We start from the raw sequence: 23,501 nt of genomic DNA, 5'->3' as shown, positions 1-23,501 counted from the left end.
TCTATATAGACATGATGTCAACTTCTGGTTCAGTTCATTTTGTGCTATGTTTACACTAAAGAATGCTTATACTGCTTCACATATATGTGTATAATATGTAGTACTCAATATAGGCCAGTGCTGCAATTTGCAAGTCCTCACTGCATTCAAATGGTACTTGAAAATGGAGTGCTGTGGTTGGGCAGAAGGGATGATATGAACATGCCGTGAGCCGTGACTGGTTTCTTGACTGCTTGCCATCTCTCAGTTCAGTAGCTAATGGCATGAGCATAGTAATATCTGTCTTTTAACAAACCCAGACTTGTCTTGCTGATTAGGTATGCAGTAACCAGCAGTGGAGTGGAGGAGTGGCCTAGTGGTTAGGGTGGTGGACTTTGGTCCTGAAGAACTGAGTTCAGTTCCCACTTCAGGCACAGGCAGCTCCTTGTGACTCTGGGCAAGTCACTTAACCCTCCATTGCCCCCTGTAAGCCACATTGAGCCTGCCATGAGTGGGAAAGCACAGGGTACAAATGTAACCCCCCAAAAAATGTTTTTAAAATTTATTTTCTCTGAACCTGATGTCACATCTCCGTGGTTAGCAACCATTTTTCGCCAGCTATGCACCCTTTTCCATAGGTTATCACCACAGAAAATTCCTCATTTAATTTCCTATTTTATTAATAACAAGATACACCACTGAGGAAACACATGCAAAAAAAATCATTAGGATTACAAATGGAATCAAATCTAGTAGGGATCACACACATTTTAAATAAGAAAATAAGCATATTTTACTGTAGCTACTTTGAAAGTATCTTCATCTGAAAGCAACCCGTTGGCAAAGAATCTTTTGAGTTTTCCCAAGAAATTTCAAAACTGGGTTTTACCATATTCATAAAGTTAACGGATTCAAATATCTTGTGTTTCACAGCATTGAAGTCCTTTCCGTACTTCTGAAACTACAAATGGAAAATGATAAGGAAAAGAAGTATTGCAGCTATATAACATGCATACATCCAGCTAAGACAACCAGTATTTTAAATGACATCTATTTCCTGTTTGTAAAGTTCTGTTGGTACAATTAAAGGAATGGAAAAAGCATGCATGGATGGAGAAGAATCTGAAACCAAACCTTTTAACAGCTGGGAAGACCAGAAGGAGATGTGAAGGATGAACACCTAGGAGTTAACTCTAGAAATATTAGGTGCCTTTAACACGTATGGGAGTAATGTTATGACATACAGCCTATGGGAGGAAGGCCTTGTAGGCATCTATTTTCAATCTATTTTATAAGACAAATGGATGCCTATGGAGCTCATTTTCTAAACAGAAAAATGTCTAAAAGTGGCATAAAGCAGCATTTAGATGATTTACTCACAAAAATGTCCAAATCAATATTTTCAAAACAAATGCTTAGATGTTTTTCTATGAAGTCAGGAATTTTTATCGTGATCTAGAGTGCTTAAACTAGGAGCTACTTTTTTTGTTAAAGTTTCCTTGCAAATGTCATGTTACCTTTGAATTAGTTAATTATATATTCTTCACTCCCTCGAAATTGCTAGAATTCATAGTACTGAAGGAAGGTGCTAAACCTCTTGATGATTTGCCTCCCTAATTAGAGAGCGCTGTTACGTTGGCTGTAAAATCTATTTCGACCCAACCGTTTAATAATTTTTTTCTTTTTTCTTTAATATTATATTACCTAGTATCTTGATTCAATTAATTGTGGACAAATTTAAAAAGGTTTTTCCTTTATGCCAGAAATGGTTACAAGTATGTATTTCCTTTTTTGTATTTTATTTTCTGATATTGCCATATTTATGTCAAAGGATGTACATGTAAAACTTATAAATAAAGAATTAAAAAAAAAATAAAAAGTGGCATAAAGCAGCATTTGGATGATTTACTCACAAAAATGTCCAAATCAACATTTTCAAAACAAATGCTTAGATATTTTTCTATGAAGTCAGTCAGAAGTGCATTCAAAACACAACGGGGCGTGTCGTGGTGTCTTAAGGATAAGATTTGGGCGTTCTTAAGATGGACATTTTACAGCCATAATGGAACGAAACCAAACCGTCCAGGACTAAAACTAAGATGTTTTGAGCTAGACCTGTTTTTAAAATGAATAAGGCACAAAAGGTGCCTAAATGACCAGATGACCACTGGAGGGAATCAGGGTGACCCCCTCCCAATACCCCCACAGTGGTCTCTGACCCCTCCCACCCCCAATGGTTAGTGTAGTGGGCTTTGATCTCAGTATCCTTGGTTCGATTTCCACTCCAGCTCCTTATGATCTTGGGCAAGTCACCTACCATAGAATTATCTGCTACTATGTAAAGTTCGACATACATCTTCTCAGGATTTCCTGTATTCTAAACAAATAAACAAAATTGTAAGAAAAGATCATTCTAATTAAACTTTTTCCACTCCCTCTTCCCCTCCCAAAAAAGAAAGAAAACCCCAAACAAACAAACAAGCATTCTGGGAAGAGATCGACATTTACAGGTATATGAGTATTTTGATCCACTAAACTTGCTGTACTTCAAATAGACTTTTCTGATCTCACTTCATGATTCATGGGTTATTTTGTGATTTGCAAATGACTTTTGAAAAATGTGTTTGAGATTCAGTTATCAGATGGGATTTATTGGGATTTCTTGAAAGTAGATATATTAGAAATACAAAACAAGAAGACCACATGATATCATCTGAGAAGTGCACTATCAGTTCAGTAGGAGACACCCTAATTAGCTGAAGGAGATTTGATGATTAACTTGGAGTGATTCTACTTTTCTCACAACATTTTTCAACTGCTGCTAGAATGAGCCTCTTATGGAAAATATTCACACTACACATAATATTACTGCAACAGTTAATACTAAAAATACTCGGGTCAATATTCAAACAAGCTTATACATTCACAAACAGGTAGTAGACATGTAAGTTCAATATTCATATATTGTCAGTGGTTATATGGATAATGTCAGGATTAAAAGCCCTTTAACTTAACACTATCCATGTAGTGAAGGGCTGTAGGGAGGGTGGAGCAGCAAAATTATCTGCCAACATCTAGCCACAATACAGGTAAGTTATCCATTTATCTTAGGCTTACTGATGTGCCAGATCATATATGGTTGAAGTGAAGGCTTCAACTAAATGGACAGTGATGATTGCAACTGCATAGTACATATTTTCCCTACTACTGACTATACATATTTCATTGCTGAATAGATGTACTAATTTTAATTCCAGCATTTAAATTAATTCTCTCACCACCACTGCTGAAAATTGGCCCCATTGAAGATAAAATAAGGTAAAATGGGGGGACAATACATTTTTTAGATATGATAATGATAGGCGGAGGAAGTGCAAAAGTGGTGTTGTGAGACTCAAAGGTGATGGGGAGGAATATGTAGAAGCTGATAAAGATAAGACAGGATTGCTTAACAAATATTTCTGTTCTGTGTTCACAGCTGAAGGCCCTGGAGCAGGACTGCAGAAGGAATAGGAATGGAGGTCTGGTAGTCCCTAAATGATTTTCAGAGGACTGTGTTTGTGGGGAGCTGGCTAAACTAAAGGTGGACAAAATGATAGGGCCGGATGGCATACATCTGAGGATACTGAAAGAACTTAGGGAAGTTCTAGCGACTCTGCTGGCTGACTTTTTCAATGCTCCTCTAGAGTCAAAAGTGGTCTCGAAGGACTGGAGAAGAAGAGCAGATGTGGGTCCCTCCCAATTAGAAGTAAGGAAGGGTTTGTAAACTACAGGCTGGTATGTCTGAATTCTGTGGTAACTAAATTAATGGAAATGCTTTTAAAACAGAGAATAGTAAAGTTTTTAGAATCCAATGGATTACAGGATCTGAGGTAACATGGTTTCACTACAGGCAGGTCTTTTCAGACAAATTGATTAATTTCTTTGACTGTGTGACCAGATAGAGAGAGCTCTAGATGTGGTGAGTTTAGATTTTAGGAAAGTCTTTGACACGGTTCTAGACAGACAACAAATAAATTAACTGACCAGCTCATTTTCGAAAGTGATCGCCGGCCATCTTCTGACACAAATCGGAAGATGGGCAGTGATCTCCTGAAACCGGCCAAATCGGTATAATCGAGAGCCGATTTTGGCCGGCTTCAACTGCTTTCTGTCGCGGAGCTGGCAAAATTTCAAGGAGGCATGTTGGTAGGGTAGTGAAAGCGGGATGGGGGCGTGCTCACGAGATGGCCGGCTTCGCCCGATAATGGAAAAAAAAAGCCAGGCTTGACGAGCATTTCGCCGGCTTTACTTGGTCCCTTTTTTTTCATGACCAAACTTCAAAAAGGAGCCCCAACTGACCAAATGACCATCTGAGGGAATCGGGGATGACCTCCCCTTACTCCCCCAGTGGTCACCAATCCCCTCCCACCCCCCACCCCCCCAAAAAATCCAAGTGCACTGGTACTACTGAAAAAGCCAAGCAAAAATAGTTTTGATTTAGGATGTCCCTGACGAGCACTTGGATTTTTTCCCACTTTTTTGAAGCCGGCCATCTGTAAACCCGGCAATCTCAACATTTGACCTAAATGTTGAGATTTAGCCGGCCCCAACCGTATTATCGAAAGACGAGATGGCCGGCCATCTTTTTCAATAATACGGTTGGCACGCCCCTTTGCGGAGCTGGTAATTAAAAACACCCTGAAGATGGCTGGTGCCGTTCGATTATGCCCCTCTGAGTGTCCTTGGTATGGGCCAGCTGCTGCAAGAAGCATCTAGAAATTTTATCTCCTTGGCACTCCCTGATGTAACATTTATCCAGTCAATATTAGGGAATTGAAATCACCCATTATTATAGCATTGCTCAATTTGCCAGCTTTCCTAATCTCTGTAAACATTTCTTCATCTGTCTGTTCGTTCTGTCCCGCTGGATGGTAGTACAGCCCTACAAGAATACTCCTTCCCTTTACACATGGAATTTCTATGCATAATGATTCTATGCTGCTATCTGTGTCATGTGGACTGTTTATTTTATTTGACTCAATTCCCTTTTAACATATAATGCAACCCCCCCTCCAATTTGATCTGTGTTGAACACTTACTCTCCCTCTCTGTGTCTCTTACAGCACAACCTCTGGTCTGGAAACCGCACAACACCGCCTGTAGTGATGAATCTATCCATCAAACCAACTGCCCTTCCATTTCACTATAACAAAGGCTTGAGGCAAAAATTATTGAGGATAAAACTCGGTCGGCAGTTGGAGAGAGGTTTCACCACCACCACTACCTTCCAGGCAACATCTTGTCTACAGTCCTCATTTAGAATATTGTGTACAATTCTGGAGATCACACCTTCAAAAAGATATACACAGGATGGTCCATCAAGTCCGGCATCCTGTTTCCAACAGTGGCCAATCCAGGTCACAGACACCTGGCAAGATCCCAAAAATGTACAAAACATTTTATATTGCTTATCTCAGAAATAGTGGATTTTCACCAAGTCCATTTAATAATGGTCTATGGACTTTTCCTTTAGAAAGCCATCCAAACCTTTTGTAAACTCTGCTAAGCTAACCACCTTTACCACATTCTCTGACAACGAATTCCAGAGTTTAATTACACGCTGAGTGAAGAAACATTTTCTCTGATTCTTTTAAATTTACTACAATTAGCTTCATCGCATGCCCCCCTAGTCCTAGTATTTTTGGAAGTGTAAACAGACGCTACACATCTATTCCTTCAACTCCACTCATTATTTTATAGACCTCTATCATATCTCCTCTCAGCTGCCTTTTCTCCAAGCTGAAGAGCCCTAGCTGCTTTAGACTTTCCTCATAGGGAAGTCGTCCCATCCTCTTTATCATTTTCGTTGCCCTTCTCTGCACCTTTTCTAATTCCACTATATCTTTTTTGAGATGCGGTGACCAGAATTGATCACAATATTCGAGGTGCAGTCACACCTTGGAGCAATACAAAGGCATTATAACATCCTCATTTTTGTTTTCCATTCCTTTCCTAATAATACCTAACATTCTATTTGCATTCTTAGCCGCAGCAGCACACTGAGCAGAAGGTTTCAACGTATCATCAACGACAACATCTAGATCCCTTTCTTGGTCTGTGACTCCTAACGTGGAACCTTGCATGACGTAGCTATAATTCAGGTTCCACTTTCCCACATGCATCACTTTGCACTTGCTGACATTAAACGTCATATGCCATTTAGACACCCAATCTCCCAGTCTCATAAGGTCCTCTTGTAATTTTTCACAATCCTCCCGCAATTTAACCACTTTGAATAACTTTGTGTCATCAGCAAATTTAATTACCTCACTAGTTACTCCCATCTCTAGTTCATTTATAAATATGTTAAAAAGCAGCGGTCCCAGCACAGACCCCTGGGGAACCCCACTAACTACCCTTTTCCATTGAGAATACTGACCATTTAACCATACTCTCTGTTTTCTATCTTTTAACCAGTTTTTAATCCACAATAGAACACTACCTTCTATCCCATGACTCTCCAATTTCCTTTGGAGTCTTTCATGAGGTACTTTGTCAAACGCCTTCTGAAAATCCAGATACACAATATCAACTGGCTCACCTTTATCCACATGTTTGTTCATCCCTTCAAAGAAATGTAGTAGATTGGTCAGGCAAGATTTCCCTTTACTAAATCCATATTGACGTCTCATTAATCCATGCTTTTGAATATGCTCTATAATTTTGTTCTTTATAATAGTCTTATTAGTCTTTATAATAGTAAGTCTTTTTCAGTTGAAAGGAAGCTCTGGGATGAAGGGGCATAGGATGAAGGTTAAATGGAATAGACTCAGAAGTAACCTGAAGAAATACTTCTTCACAGAAAGGGTGATGAATTTATGGAATGACCTCTTGATGGAAGTGGTGAGGAGAAAAACAGAATCTGAATTCAAGAGAGCTTTGTACAAGTACATAGGATCTCTAAGGGAGTGATAGGGAGAGTAGATGGCATGGACAGGCAGATTGGATAGGCCATTTGCTCTTTATCAGTCTACATTTTTCTCTGTTGATCACACTTGCAGTTTCTAGGATTCTCCAGGAACATCAAAATTAATGTAGGTTTTTAAAATATCTTTCAGCATTATTAATTGGTAGCTGGTGAGGTTACTAAGTGCAAACTAATTTAAGAAATGGGTCCAACATCCTTGGAGAAAAAAAAGACAAGCGGAATTGTGCTACTGCATTTCATAAATGGCGGTTCAGCGGTTGAATGCTTCGAGAAAGGATTGATTACTCCTAAGCCTCCCATTTCTTAGCACTTGGAGCCGTTCTTGCTTCAATTTGACCTTAATTAAGCACTTTTGAATTTCCATCTACAAAAATACAGTGCAGCACATTTTTTATGTTCAGATGTGGCTAATTAGGCTAATAGTAAATGTTGGCATGGTTCAAATAGCAACATGGTAGGACTCTTCAAAAACTCCCTGTTTATAATGGGTGCTGGTAACACATTAAATCTATGATATTTCTCCTCATCATGCAATCTCTATTTATGAGGTGTACTAATTGCCCTTTTTTTTAATAGTCCCCTACTTAACCTTGGGGTTTGGGATCATCAAGGCATACGGATTCTAATTGTCAATCTCAGTGAACCCAGAATTCTGATAGGGCAGGGAGAAAAGGTAAGGACCAGTATTAGACATACTGGACCCCAGTACAGAAATTTTGGAGGGACCCCCAGAGCTCACCAGCAGGCTGTAGTACCTTCAGCTTCAGGGAGGCTTGGGACGACTGTGGCATGGGGGCCCAGGGCAATTGCCTTTGTATCACTCTAATGCTAACCCTGCTATTACCATTGACTGTTCCTAGTAAGTTTGGCCTCAGATTGAATATCTATTTTAGAATCAGTAAATGTTATTTAAATGTATTTCTATATAGCTTACTGTAGGTATAATAGGACAATATATTAAATGTATTTTCCCATGATTACCCAGCTTGCACTTACATTATAGCTCTCACTGGGGAGCGAGGCCTCAAGAACCTGCTCATCATTCCAGGCTGAGTTGGTTACACCACACACACTGGTGTCACTTTCCAGACTTGCATAGTCATAGATGACATGTTCTTCATCATTTGTTAGCTGGAGGGGTTCGATTCCATATTTCTGATCGCGAATCTTGACAAATCCACTGTAAAACAGTCATTAGCTTAGAAAACCATAATCCCTGTTCTATTTGTATTGTTATAGTAACATAGGCAGTAAGGGGTAGATTCTATAAATGGTACCAAATTTAGGCACTGGGAAAAAGGTGTGCTAAGCACTATTCCATAAATGGTGCTCCGGGCTGAGTGCCCTTTGTAGAATATTGCTCAGAGTAGATTCCTTCAAATTGTTTTGGGTATGAGGACTTGCACCTGCTGAAACCTGGTGTAAATCCTGTCACACAAGTTGGGTGCTCAACTCAGGAATTCTATAACATTGTGCCAAAAATATGGAAACACCCCTGACCCACCTATGCCCCTCCTGTGGCCATGCCCCCTTTTGGACTGTAAGCGAGACATTTTGGGCATACATTGTCATAGAACAGCTTAGACAGATGCATGTTCAAATGCAAATTTGTGTTAATTAACACAAATAACTGATTGCTAGTAGCATGTTAATTTTACTTTGCATGGGTATCTGCCTGGTGTGTCCAAATTTGGGTGACCTTTATAGAATTCAGGGGTAATAGCACATATGAAGTGAATACCAGATGCATACTGCTCTTGGAAAATGTGACCAAAAATTGCTAATCAATACTATAAGACAGTGCATCTTCTCCCCCTTTCTCTTTTTTTCCTCATACATTTAAAGTAGCTGTACTGACTATTTCCTGGTTCTGTTGTTTTCCCTTTAATCTTAGATCTAGATCCACTCAAAGAATTATTTCTCACTATATTTAAAAACTTGAAAGGTGCATACTTTTTGTTCTGAACACACTTTCATTGTAGAAACAGTAATTGGTCTTCTTCTTGAGCTCACTCTTCAGTGGTTCATATTCACATGTCCATATCATTGCTTAAAGTTTTCTCCAAGATAACTCTCTATCTTCCTCTGCTATCCCAGCCAATTGAGCTCCAGTGATCATAGGGTTGCCCACCCTAGAGTTGAAAAGGAAGTTAGAAGCCTACCATACAAAGAACTGAAAGCTTACCTTAAACCATTGCAGGTACTGATGCTAGCTGAGGAGTCTTCTTCTTCCTTGATATAACCTTGATAATAACAGTGGTCCTATAATGCAAGTATATTTTATTTATTTACTTGGATTTTGCTCACACCTTTTGAGTAGTAGCTCAAGGTGAGTTACATTCAGATACACTAGTAGTTTGTGTATATGTGTATGTATGTATGCTTATGTGAATGTGTAGATATGTATATGTGTATATCTATATTTATATCTACACCTACACACATATATCTATACCCACCCACCCACACATATATATCTGTCTATGTCTATCTAATTTATTTCTTTTTACTTTGACAATATCTGTACCATAGAAATATTCTTAGCCAGCTAGAGAAGAAACAGATGCCGCTGATAGTTCTATACGTAAGTAAATTATCTGGTATAGAACACGCAAATACCCAACCTATTTATTTTGATAGTCTACTTGAAAGAAATGAAAGTGCTCACATAAAAGAAATATTTTCATTACCAAGGTTGGAGGACTTCCAGTTACTTGTTTACCATCTTCCTGGTAATAAGTTTCAGTGAAGTTGTTTGATAGATCACTAAAAGAATACAAAAGAGCAGATAATTCCAGCTAATAGTTCAGCTCCAGAGATGTTAAACAGAAGGCAAGAGGAATGAGATGCCTGTTCATTTTTGGCATTCAAGGCCATTCATCCACATTACATGAGAAATCCAGTTCCTATTTCAGAGCTGGAGGCATTCATAGATGTGTTTGCAAATGATCTAACTTTAGGCATATTTGGTTCAGACAATTTGTGAAAGACTAGGGGTGGGGATAGAAGGAGAATGTGAAAAAGAAACTCTGATTGAGGAATAAGAAAGGATTGTACCAGAGGAACACCCTTGTAGAGTGATATTTTTGTTTGTTGAAGGAGTAGGACCCCTGCAGCTACCAAGTTTTGGCTACTATGTTTAATTACTTTAGTGCATTAATGTCCCTGTATTATGAAGTACCAAAATAACAGGAATGAGACCCAATGTACAAACCCTTCAAGCAAAAGTGGCAGAGTCCTGAGCCCTCACGCAAACAAAGGTACAAGAACCATTCTTCAAGAGGGTGGAATTGAATAACAGGCCTGTGGCTCTCACTTTGTGCTTTGAAGCCACCTGTGTGAGCTTAGAAGAACCACCACAGGGAACAATGAAATTAATTTTTTTTTCCAAAACAAAATGTTACTGCAGAGCATGGAAGTACGTTCTGTGACAAACAGCTAGACAGTGCTTGTCTTGTGAGAAAGTAATGGGTAAAAGTTAGGGTTAACTTCCATTCCTTAAGCATAAGGAAATGTAAAGCATAAACTTCTCTGAGAAAGCTGGATTGCATTTCCCAGCAGGCAGAAAGGCTGGAATTGGAAGGAGCATGTGCTTCAGGGTGGAGAAAACTTGACTACATTTCCCAGCAGACAGTAGGGCTGGAGTTTTGAAGGAACAGGTGAGAAACCTAGAAGAAGGGCAAGTTAGCAAATTTCCAGGAGCTTGATTACTAACCCATCTCATTCTATGAGAGGAATTTAAAAATAAGGTTTTGTCATTTAGAAGAGGCACAGACAGGGCACACAGCAAGGCACACCATTTGGTGGAAAGGAGGATGGATTTCCCCAAAAAAGTGGGTGGTTAGCCACTTTAGCAAGGTTCCCTCTCCTTGCTTGTTTTCCTAGGCACAGGCACATGAGCATGGGGAGTTATTTGGTCTTCACAACAGGTAGCTGGGGGTCTGAAGAAGGAGATGTGATTTGCCTCCACTCCAGGCTGTCATGTCAGGCGCTTATGGAGCTTAAAGTGTTTACAAGCTCTTGGGTGAAAACCAGTCCAGGAATAGAAAAGTATGCAGAAGCTACATAGGAAGCTTTGATTCTAGTTTAGGAAGATTTGCTCTCTTATCCAGAGTCTAGAAGAGAGGGAAAATTTAATAGTGCACCTGCAGATGCAAAAAAATGCCCTGGAATATGAAGCAGAAGTGCATAATAAGGAATTATCTGTTAAAGCTGGGCAGAACTGGAAAAGCGAGACTGCAGTTTCAGCACATAGAACTTATATTAAGACATGTGTGCGTGTCAGTGTCTGAAAACCTGGACTGTATGTAAAACAGGAATTAAGATGTAAGTTTGTAACCGGGCCATGAATTTTGCTTTGTTAAGAAACATTAAAGCTTTTTGATATTGGAAACTTTTAATGTGGTTCTGTTGTGTGTGTGAGGCCTTTGAAAGTGACTGTTTAACAAGGCCTTGGCAGGGTTGTTTCACTAGCTTACAGAGGGCAATAGGCCCAGAGCATTGAGGATCTGAGACTAGGATGGCTTGGGATAATCAAAGTACACAGTGAAAACAGTAACAGAGTAAATGATGGCATCTACTTTACTTTACACTGACTGGACTTGTATCCCACAATTACCTTCTATGCAGGTTACAAAGAAAAAAGAGTGAAACAGCTATTCAGATGATGCATAGATCAATTAACTAATAAATACAAAGAAACATTAACAATAATACATTCAATTTAGGGATCATAAAATTACACTTTGAAATATTTCTTAAATTAAAAATTCTTAAGCGGCTTCCTAAAAAGGGAATAGTTACTCATCATATATAGTTCTAATGGCAATGAATTCCAGAATGATACTGCCTGATAAGATACAGAAGTCTCTTAAACCTAACCTTATATACTGAAGAGAAGTGTAATAAGAGTTGCCTACATAAGTGATCTGATTTATTGCTGGTAGAAACATTAACCATTTTCACAAAACAATATGGAGCCTCCATGCAACATCCTAAAGACAATAGTTCCTAATTTAAAATTGCACACACAACACTAACTGCATAAAAGTAGAGCATAAACTGCAATCAGAGTGGAGGAGTGGCCTAATGGTTAGTGCAGTGAACTTTGATCTCCATATCCTGGGTTCAATTCCCACTGCAGCTCCTTATGACCTTGGGCAAGTCACCTAACCCTCCCTTGCCTCAGATACAAAACCAAGATTGTGAGCCATGTAGGGACAGAGAGAGTACTAGCTTATAACGTGATTGTTCTCCACCTTGAACGTGATGGTTAAGCAGAATATAAATGCCAGAATTAAATTAAATAAAAAATAAAGACCTGCATGATCAGTCTAGTCTGCCCATCAGGGCAGAGCTGTACCTGCCACACTGTGCCAGTTATACTCATTCTTCTTAAACACTGGTTGGCAATTTGACATCATGCCAACCACATATAGGTAGTTAAATATGATACAGCTTAGGGACAACCTTTTATAACCAAAAATATTGCTTACAGTAGATCATCTTAACATCAGGGCTTTTTTTGAGGAGGTACTTGGGGGTACTGAGTACCAGCACCTTTTCCATTGTCTGCTAAAACTGACCCATGGTCCCCAAGTTTTAATGAAAGAGCTCAGGCTCTACACACCAATTCTGTCTTCTCATAGATTCTGTGACTGGTTGCAGGGGGCCTGGCTGCTGTGGGGTGGGTCCCTCAGTGATAACCCCACCCCTGAAGAGTGGCTTAGCATTTGAGTACCGGCACTTTTTTCTCTAGAAAAAATGCACTGCTTAACATTAAGATGTTTTCCCCTCTGCCTTGAGATGCACAGAACCCTCATTCACAGCTTATGATAATAAAGTGATATACAATACATAGACTTGATCTTCATCTGTCTTTTGCCATTTGCAGGACACAGACCATAGAAGTCCATCTGGCACTAGTTTTAGTTCCCAACTTCTCTTGTCTAACATTATACCTCAACAGTCATATTTTGTTTCTGTCCTTTTTCTGTTTAGGCAACCCACCTATTTGCAAGCTCAATGTGGCTTACATTATATTGCAAAAGATATAGTTATGAACAGAGTAAGAGGTTTGTTCTAAATGAACATATTACTATGTAAGAATTAAGGAAGATATGTCTGTGGAATAATTTACATAGCACATAATGAAAAAGAAAAAAAAAATATGATAATATGGCTAATATAATCAGTTTAGAGGGATTAGTAGGTGGTTGGTTTAGATATAGAATAATCAAGTTCTAAGGAGGATTCTTATTGTAAGTGTTTTCAAACAAGTGTGTTTTCAGTAATTTCCTGAAGTTTGTTAAGTTACGTGTTATTTTTATAGTGTTTGGGTCCCGCAAATGACAAGATGGATTTGGATAGGCTGGAGTGGGCTTTGATGGCAACTCCAGTAGGTAGTAGGATAGAGCTGGGCCGACTTCTACAGTCTTTGTCCCAGAAATGCCAAAGAAAGACTCAGGATAAAGTATATAATATCAAATTCATTGTTGATTTAATCATAAATTGATAATGAGTGTGACTGTTGGGCAGACTGGATAGACTGTTCAGGTCTTTATCTGCCATCACTTACTTTGTTATTATTTTACTATGCATTTTTGAATTCCCTCACTGCTTTTAACTCCACTACCTCTCCTGGACATGGATGGAAAGGAGAGAAGACAGAGGAATAGATGCACATGGATGGAGTGGAGGGGGAGAGGAGAAATGCTGGACATGGATGGAGGGGAGGGAAGACAGAGGAAGTGAGATGAACATGGATGGAGGGGAGGAGAGAGGAGAAATGCTGGACATGGATGGAGGGAGAGAGGAAAAATGCTGGACATGGATGGAAAGAGGAAGGAGATGCATACTGACGAGATGAGGGAAAGGGAAAAGAGGAGAAAAACTGCACATGGATGGATAAAATAGGCAAAAGCTGGATCCCCTCTATACCTCCTCCAGTCAAGTCCATAGAGGACCCAGCTTTTACCTATGGATGTAGAGCAAGAAATGAAGAAGAAAGGAGGAAAGTAAAGAAATAAATGGAAAGGAAACCCTGGAAACAGAGTTAAGGGAACAGATAGAGAGCAGCAGAATCAGAGACTGGGACCAACATGATCAGAAAAATAAAGTCACTAGACAACAAAGGTAGAAAAAAAATCATTTTATTTTAATTTTAGTGTTTGGAAGATGTCCAGTTTGAGAATTTATATCTGCTGTCTTATTTTGCACTGGGTATACTGCAGCTGTAACAGCTTACAGAAATTATAATGAAAAAAAATCACGTTATTTTTTCTCCTATACTGGTATAGTATTTTCAATGATACTGCTTATATGCGCCATGGCTGATATAAGGAGTGTGGCTACTGTGGGTGTGGCTACCATAGGTGCGGAGTCATAGATGGTGACCTCACCCACAATAAGTACCGGTACCTTTTTCCTACAAATAAAGCACTGCTTGTAAAGAAGTACAGGAAACATATGTTATTTTTACTTTTACCAAAGTAATAATTTCACCAATTTTTACTACTTTTATTCGGTTACATCTGATGCTTGCAATTAAAAGTAAAATCAGAAGCAAGACCTAAATGAGAATTCTTCAGTAAACCAAATGACACAGCAAAACCAGGAACAGGATTTTTCTATTGCAAACCTTGCCATGCAAACAGTGGATCATCTCATCTTAAACCTTTGTTGTTTAGTTTATTAAAATTTAATATACCGCCTTCACAAAAGACAAGGCGGTGTACAAAAAAATAATAATAAAATAACATAACTGGAAAGGAAATACAACCAATAAGAAAAGAAAATGATAGAAAAGGGAGAAACTAAGAAGTAAAGAGATAGCTGTTGAGATCCAACTGCACTAGGCAGAAACCAGGATGCCTATACCACTAAGAATTATCAGAAAAAACCTTAGTAAACAGGTGAGTTTTCAGCTCCCTCTTAAAATGTTGGTAAAAACAGTCAAAACAGAGTGTAAATTGGAGAGAATGTCAAAGAGAGGGGCTAAGAAATAAGGTTGATTGAAGTATACAATGAGCAAGTGTGGGGATAGCCAATTGGTGGCTTCTAGAAGAACAGAGTGTGCGCAAAGGGGTGTAAGGAACAATCAAAGCCGATAAATATGGTGGAATGTTCAGTGAATAAAGCCTATGAGAACAATGGAGTTGCCAGTGATGAGTTGGGTCATATTAAAGAGGAGATGAAGCTGAAGCTGGTTGCAATTCTTGGTAACTAGTTATATGCCTCTATCACAACGGAATGGTGGTCATCCAATGGAAATTTTTACATTGGGATACTGTTCACTGGATTGATACAGGCTTTAGCAAGGAAGTTTGCTTGTCTGGTCTTAAGACTGAAAGGTTCCCACACATTTGACGTTCTTGCATCAGCTCTCAAAGATATTCAAACACAGATTTCCATCAGATGAAAAATTGTTAAAATAACAACAGATAATGATTCCAACCTTGTGAAAGCCTTCTTTGTAACTGGGCAGCATGATGATGATAATGAAGATGAAGATGCAAGTGATCAATTAGACTGTACTAGTTCTAACTTAGATGATAATGACAATGATGATGATAAAGTATTCTTTGCTTGACAGAAAGTCAAAGACAGATGTTCCCTTGATCAATACCTGCAGACAGTCAGAAGACATCAGTAATATTGCAGCCTGGTCTGATTTGAGTGACCTTTTTTCTTTTAAATCAGACTGAAGACTTCACGTTTTCAATGTGCTGGTTTAATAATGACTCACAAACACACTCGCTTGAGTGACAGTCATTTCAAAAAATGTCGTTTTACCAAAGCATTTTGAACTGCCTGCAGCCTACAAATCTGCTTTTGGGAAAGATCCATTAAAACAACATTACATAGTCCAGTGTAGAGAGAGCTAAAGATGGCACATCCATTTAAACTGGTACTTCTCAAAATACCTTTTTAGTCTCCTCAACAATTTAATAAAAACAATTTAATATGTAATATGTAAATCCATTGATAATCTAGAGTTAAGGATAACTTCTAACAGTTTAATATAAGATTTCAGCAAAACTTCTATCCCTGCTAATTTTGGATTAGTTTGGGGTATCATCTGACAAGAGTTACCCACCCATAAAATATTCTTGAGCAGCACTGCCAATATCTTTCCAACCACCAAAGTAAGACTTATTAGCTTGTAGTTTCCCTACATTTTCTCTGTGTCCCTTTTTGTGAAGAGGGATCATATTTGCTCTCTCCAATCCCACAGAACTCCTCCCATCTCGAAGGATTTATTCAACAAATCTTTAACAGGACCCACCAGAACTTCTCTGGGATGGACCTCATCCAGCCCCATGGTTTTGTCCTCCTTCAGCTTTTCAAGTTGTTGAAAACATTTTCTTCTGTGAACGGTGCAATATCTGCTTCATTCTCATACGTACCTTTAACAGCCAAATGAGGTATTTTCTTCTGCTTTTTCCCCATCACTCTCCAGGTAGCAGTTCACAGCATCTTTCAGTTATAATTCCATTTCTAGCCTTCCTCCATTCACTAATATACCTGGAAAAAGTCTTGTCACCATTCTTTAAATTTGTAACCATTTGTTCTTCCACCTGAAACTTTGCCAGCTGTATTTTTCATTTTGCATATTTCAGTTTTATCCAGTAATCTATTCTGTGTTGTTCTTCTTGTGTTCTTTTATATTTTACAAATGTCACCACTTTCTCTTTTATTTTATCAGCCACTCATAGTATGGGTGACCATTCTTGCCCAGACTAATGTACATTTGCATACAAAATTTTGGTGTACAATATAGTCTCAGGCTATACCAAGCCTAGGAAGCTTCAATAGCACAGACAATCTCAGCTAAAACAGGTCATGGTGAGTGACAAGGTTTGCCCAAACTAAGCATTACTCTACAATTCCATATATAAGGGACAAGCTAAGCCAGTCTTGGTGTTTCTGCCTACTGCACCTATGAACCTAGTCATAGAAACTGAACTTATGCCAGGACTATCCACAGCTGTCTCTTATAATAAAGATCAATCTGCTCCACTTAGCTAAACATGTTTCTAATCTGTGGAGAAAACAAATTTTGTGGTTCACTAATTACAAGACATTGCAGTAATTGTAGCAGCAGTAGCTTGGGCTTAATTGATATGAGAAAACATTATACCAAGTACATATAAATGGACTGAGTGCCAAGGATTTATTCAATGTGAATCCTTTCATGTGGATTGAGTGCCAAGGATTTATTCAATGTGAATTCCTTTAGAATGAAACTGCTGTCACATCAGTTACAGAGCACCAAGCCAGCTGCTTTAAAAATCTTTGAACTAAAGGAAAATGATCCTTGTTCCCTATTCTTAAAAGAATTTTACTAAAAACATGTAGCAGACATGTTTTTCCTACTTTAGCTAAATAAGCCTTCTAAAAATCGGATAAAAATCACAAAGCAATGAAGCCTGTTCAGTCTTCTTTATCATATATGCCAAAGACAAATTCTTATGAAGAGACATTCTTAGAAAGGTTCTGATGCAATTTTTGAGTTTTCTGATACCTTTTATTCATTTTGAGTTCTTCACATGTTAACTGTATATATTTTTAAATATTATATATTTTATTTACTTGCACTTGGTACATACAACAATTACACCCTCAAAACATTAATACTAAATAGCAGTTTGAGGTGCTTTAAGCAGTTTTGCATTTCAGAATGTAGCCTCCTATCAATCATTGCATACAAAGGGGGACCACATATGTTCATCTAGACATCTGTCTCATGCATATCCACTGAGAATATCCTAAAAACCAGACAGACCAGCTAGTTTCCAAGGATCAGGTTGACAAGCGTTGATGTGGATTATCACTACATACAGACATATAAGTATTGATCAGTGCTTATCTCTAAGCCTGTACACGACTATTGAACATTCACACATGCATGTATACAGAAATCAATACAGTAACAGAGAACAAGAAAACCATAAATGTACTTAGTCTTTTCCAGGTGAATCACCCGTTCCTGTCCATCTATGTTCAGTTTATATTGCACAACATCCGGGTATTTTGCCTAAAAATATCAATTAAGCAGTAATTTAGTGGAGGCATACATATGAAAACAGTCTTCTAAAGGCACATTCATTGCCATATTTATCATCCTCCAAAAGTAAATAACATGAAAACACAGATTTCAGTCTCATAGTTAATAACTTACTGTAGATTATTTGTTATGATAATAGGTCATTTCCATACTAATCCATTGTCATCTATCAGTATCACAAAGAACATGAAAATGGAGACGAAAGATTTTGACATAATACGAGAAAAGTGCATGACTGTGTATTATAAGTGATTTTTGGATATGGCCTATGTCTGTAGCAGATCCGTTAGAACGTCTAGATAATCTATTGTCATCACAACAAAATGAATGAATGAATTAATTTTCAGAATTCGTAAGGCTATTCTACTATTCTGTACAAATTTACCCCCCCCCCCCCATTTTCTAAGCTGCATGGCTTAGTAAACGGGGGGGGGGGGGGGTGGTAATGTTTCTTCAAAAAAATATTCAACAAGATTTCACAGAGGAGAAGGAAGTAGTATCTTACCTCCACATCTCGTTTATACTGGGTATAAATGTTTTCAGGATATACCACATCATACTTTAACATAGGTAGTGATGTGGGATTCACTGTAAGGCAAAAAATCAAACAAAACAGACTGATAGATTATTTATCATATAACCGATGATTCACCCTTGTTACATCCCTGCATTGAAACCTTGCATGTATGTCTTGTTAAGCACCCAATACTGAGGTATACACTCCATCACAGCAGTTATCTTAATAAGATAGATTGATTTTGTACTTCATGCATCTTAGTGTTGATTTTGAATGCATGTTAAGTACAAAACCTCCTTAGTATTATTTGGGGGCATTCGTGGAATATGAGGGGAAATGACCATGATACTACAGTAGTGCAATGCATGCTACTGCACATTAAAAATAAAAAGCAAATAATGTGGAATGACCTCAGTTACACCTCTGAAAATGTAGTCAACTGTTTGTCATGCACGTTAACTGTTGAGTCACCCTACCCACTCCTATCTTACTGTCTTCCCTTCATTTCAGTAAAATCCTGTGTTATGTACTTAATGCAAGTTAACTAACTTGGTGCCAAGATGTAGGTGAGACAACAGGGCACTTATTGCCAATTCTATAAAGGCTTCAGGGTACACCTAAGCTATGAGAGAACACGAGCACAAAGTCATATTGGTTTACTGAAATTTAGGCTCACCCACTTATGTCAGGTTAATGGCTGGTGTAAGTTGGCCATGCAGTGTACACAACTGAAAACATTCTACAAGTAGCATGCGTCACTTGGTGACATGTCGATGATCCACTTTTGTTCTACTCACAAGTATGCCCCCTTGCAATTACATGCTAAGCAACTTTGGCATGTATATTAGAAAATAGTGCCTAGCATTTAGATGCGTAACTGCCAATTACTGGCACCTACGTGTCATATTATTATACTTTTATATTATTCAATAACATATGCAGGCACTTGATGCCCAACATTAGATGCCAAGTTATAGAATGAGGGGTAAGCATTTAGGGGGTCTTTTAATAAGCGGCGGTAAGCCCAACTCAGGCTTACCGCTCACTAAACTGGAAGTACCACCAGGCTACTGCAGCAGCCCAGTGTTAGTTCCCACTTCCAGCATGCACTGCTCGGTTATTTATTTATTTGCTGTATTTATATCCCACATTTTCCCACCTATTTGCAGGCTCAATGTGGCTTCCAATATAATACAACGACAATCACATTGATGGAAAAAGAAAATCAGAATATAGATAACAGATAAGGTGCATAAGAATAAGGTTACCGCTGGGTTAGTGTGGGAGCCCTTACTGCCATCTCAATGGGTGGCGGTAAGTGCTCCCCCCCCCAAAAAGAAATGGATGCACGGCAAGTGCTTCACTTGCTGCACTGCCATTTCTTTTAGAAAAGCATCCTTTTTCCTGCTGTGGTAAAAGGGGGCCTCAGCACACGTCAAAAACACGTGCTGATGTCAGCACAAGCCCCCTTTTGCCACAGCTTAGCAAAAGAACCCCTTACTTATTTTAAAACACACCTTAAACACTCACTTCCAGATTCAATATATGGGAGCCAAATTTATTGAGCGCTAACAACAAATTATTGGTGCTAATTATCATATTTGTACGCATATCTGGCTGCGTGCTATTCTCAAAGGCATTACACCTACCACTGTCAGGGACCCTTTTACTAAGCAGTGGTAGGGCTAATGTGCGGGTAGCATGTGGCAAATCAACACTACTGCTAGGGTAGCATGGGCACCCAGCAGTAATTTCAAAGTTAGCATATACTTTTATCACGGTAGAAAATATATTTCTATTTTCTACCGCAGGGGCATTCCCGGCGGTAATCAGCAGCGCAGTCAGATTGACACATGCTGCATGATTACCGTGCAAGTAGCACATGAGCCCTTACTGCTAGGTCAATGGGTGGTACTAAGGGCTCTGGCCATAAATAGCCATGAGCTACTTTTAATTTTAGTTCACGGCCATTTACTGCCCCATTTTAAAAAAAAGCCTTTTTATTCCCAGCCACGAAAAGAAATTGGCCCAGAGCTTGCCAATTTCACGTGTCCAAACTACTGAAGGTCACTTTTTTTTTTTTAACAGAAAACAAGAAGGCAGATGATCTGCAAAATCCAATATGGATACAAACAGAGCAGATCAATCAGTGGTATGGTTCAAACCTTTATTATAAAATAATCACTCGACACAGACTGTGTTTCGCCCACAGGGGCTGCATCAGGGGCTTTCAATTGATGCAGGGCAAAAAACCAGCAGGTTAACTTCCTCCAATACAAGGTCTATAAATCAGCACTTGATTAACGTGACCATATGATGTTCCTCCTTCGAGTGCATTTATAGACCGTGTATTGGAGGAAGTTAACCTGCTATTTTTTTGCCCTGCTGTTTTTTTTTTTAATCTTGCATCGATTGAATTTATAGATCTTGTATTGGAGAAAGTTAACCTGCTGATTTTTTGCCCTGCTGTTTTTTGTCTTGCATCGATTGAAAGCCCCTGGCACAGCCCTTGTGGGCGAAAACACAATCTGTGTCGGGCAATTATTTTATAATAAAGGTTTGAACCATACCACTGATTGATCTGCTCTGTTTGTATCCAATTTTTTTTTACCACAGCTTAGTAAAAGGGGCCCCTAGTGTATAATGCAAAAAGGGGTCATTGCCATTGGCGAGTCAGGTGCATTCTGAATTATAGAATATGGTCTCAGAATGTCTAACTTGGAAGCCAGTATTTACAGCAGGCTTCAGGAGGCATAAGTCTAGTGACTAAATTTAGGCTTGGGAATCAGTGCTAAGGACAAATTTATAAAGGGTGCATGGCCTTTGTAGAATTGCACTTAGCACTGATTTATTCTGGCACCATTTTTGAGCACCATTTACTGAATCCAGCCCTCAATGCATATTAAATTCCCACATTAAACAGCTAACACGGTTTAGTAAATAGAATGCACAAACCACATACAATTTATCTGCATTTATTGACTGGTAATTTAAATGTCAGATTATACTATGGGGCTCATTTTCAAAACAGAAAAACATTCAGAAAGCAGCACAAAGATGCAGATGGACATTTTTTTTTGTCAAAATGTCCAAATTGCTATTTTCAAAACTCATTTTAAGATGTTTTTCTATACAGTTCACATGTGTGTCCAAACTACAAGGGGGCATGTCAGGGGCTTGTTGGGGGTGGGATTTGAGCGTTCCCAAAATTTGGACATTTTTCTGCCATAATGGAACAAAGCAAAAATGTCCAGGCCTAAAAGCTAGACATTTTAGTCTAGACCTGTTTCAATCACAACTAAGTCACAAAAGATGCCCTAAATGACCAGATGACCACTGCAGGGATTAAGGTATGACCCCTCTTTACTCCCCCAGTGCTCATTGAATCCTTCACACCCCCACACCCCCAAAGATGTGAAAGAAACAGTACATACCAGTCTCTGACAGCTTCAGATGTTATGGTCAGGCAATTTTAAAAGCCATAGGGCTTTTTGTGCAGAAATAGCACTTATTTTTTTATTTATTTGTTGCATTTGTATCCCACATGTTCCCACCTGTTTGCAGGCTTATAAAATCGCACATCCAAAATGCACATAAAATTACATACTACAACTCACCCATAGGTACCTTTACCTGAACTGAATGGAAATGTTCTCAGGAGTGGGACGGGAGATGGGGGTTGCATCTGTGCACATTCTTTTGAAAATACATGTGGATCAAGTAAAATAACTCAGATAATTTGTATGGAGCAGATGTAAATGTAATTCCCTGGGGTTATTTTTAAACAGGACTATGTGAATATTTTAATTGAAAAATTTGCTGGTACCACTGGAGTAAAGTGTACATGTGTAGTATTTATGTGTGCACTCAGGGTTTCTTTTATAAAGCCACGATAGTGATTGCTGCACGGCAAATGAGAGAAATCCCATTCAATTCCTATGGGCTTCCTCTCATTTGCCATGCAGGAATCACCAGTGCAGCATTGTAAAAGAAGCCCTCAGTTATTAAAATATCTTCCAAGAGGTTATTTTTATAACTGGCACCTAGCTGTGAAGGTGTACATGTGCATGTGTTGTAACTCTCCGAAGCTGGTGTAACTTTTCTACTTATGTTTGCATAGGCGTGCACATATTTTATGACACACCTGTGTATTTAGTGGGTCTACCTCAACTCCACTCAGAGTGCTTGCACATATACTACATAAAAGTTTGTGTTATGCATTGGCAACATATTCATATATGCATGCATACCCTTGGATATTTTTGTCTGGGCTTCTATCTGCATGTAAATTACCCCCCCCCCCCAAAAAAAAAAAACAAAAAAACAAATCCCTTTCTAATTTAGATGATGGTTTCTGAACTGAAATGTTAGATAAAATTAGAGCTTGGCTGTTGTTTAGGGTTATAGCAATAAAGTGAATATAATTTGAGTAGAAGCTACAATAAATAGAGACATATCTGCCAACTCATAAATATATATATATATATATATATATATATATATATGCAGCAGTAACTCCTGTATATCAGTTTATAGATTAATAGACATTTTGAAATACACATACAATAGACTAATGTATCCAGTTGCTATCCATGAGCTATAACATACCTTGACCTGCTGTAATCAGCATAGGTAGAAGAAGGAGAAGAAGTTCTGGCATTGTGGATCACAAGTCATACGTCTGAGCCCTGAACTCACTCCTTCCAGCTGTTTTTATATCCTTGTCCTTAAGGGTGATGCCCAATTCATACATCACAGCCCTGTGCTCACATATGACAATGCATGGCAGAAAGGTGAGAGTGGGGAGGAGTAAGAGAGGGTTTCCTCCACCAACACAGTGTGTACTTCAGAATCCCACATACACTCACTGTATTTGGAGAGACAGGGTATAGAGATGACAGATTAGAGTACCACAACAGGCAGTATTGTAACTTGTTATATGTAGACATATACATGGCTCATATTCC

General features: G+C 38.6%; 1 protein-coding gene across 1 annotated transcript in view; it reads right to left on the bottom strand.

Annotated features, from left to right (window-relative positions):
* The window catches only part of LOC115469314 (disintegrin and metalloproteinase domain-containing protein 28-like), a 90,317-nt gene extending 67,103 nt beyond the window's left edge, over nucleotides 1-23,214 (bottom strand). Inside the window, exons 1-8 of the mRNA XM_030201821.1 lie at nucleotides 23,143-23,214; nucleotides 18,523-18,605; nucleotides 17,911-17,987; nucleotides 9,640-9,715; nucleotides 9,135-9,211; nucleotides 7,946-8,129; nucleotides 2,297-2,356; nucleotides 869-940 (exon numbers count right to left, since the gene is read on the bottom strand). Of these exons, the coding sequence (XP_030057681.1) occupies nucleotides 869-940; nucleotides 2,297-2,356; nucleotides 7,946-8,129; nucleotides 9,135-9,211; nucleotides 9,640-9,715; nucleotides 17,911-17,987; nucleotides 18,523-18,605; nucleotides 23,143-23,194 (681 nt within the window). The 5' untranslated portion in view covers nucleotides 23,195-23,214. The remainder of the gene's footprint in view (nucleotides 1-868; nucleotides 941-2,296; nucleotides 2,357-7,945; nucleotides 8,130-9,134; nucleotides 9,212-9,639; nucleotides 9,716-17,910; nucleotides 17,988-18,522; nucleotides 18,606-23,142) is intronic.
* Nucleotides 23,215-23,501: the final 287 nt, after the last annotated feature.

The sequence above is a fragment of the Microcaecilia unicolor genome, chromosome 4 (genome assembly GCF_901765095.1).
Source record: "Microcaecilia unicolor chromosome 4, aMicUni1.1, whole genome shotgun sequence".
Lineage (NCBI taxonomy): Eukaryota > Metazoa > Chordata > Amphibia > Gymnophiona > Siphonopidae > Microcaecilia > Microcaecilia unicolor.
Note: the sequence above shows the minus strand (reverse complement) of the source record. Positions and strands in the feature narration are given on the sequence as shown.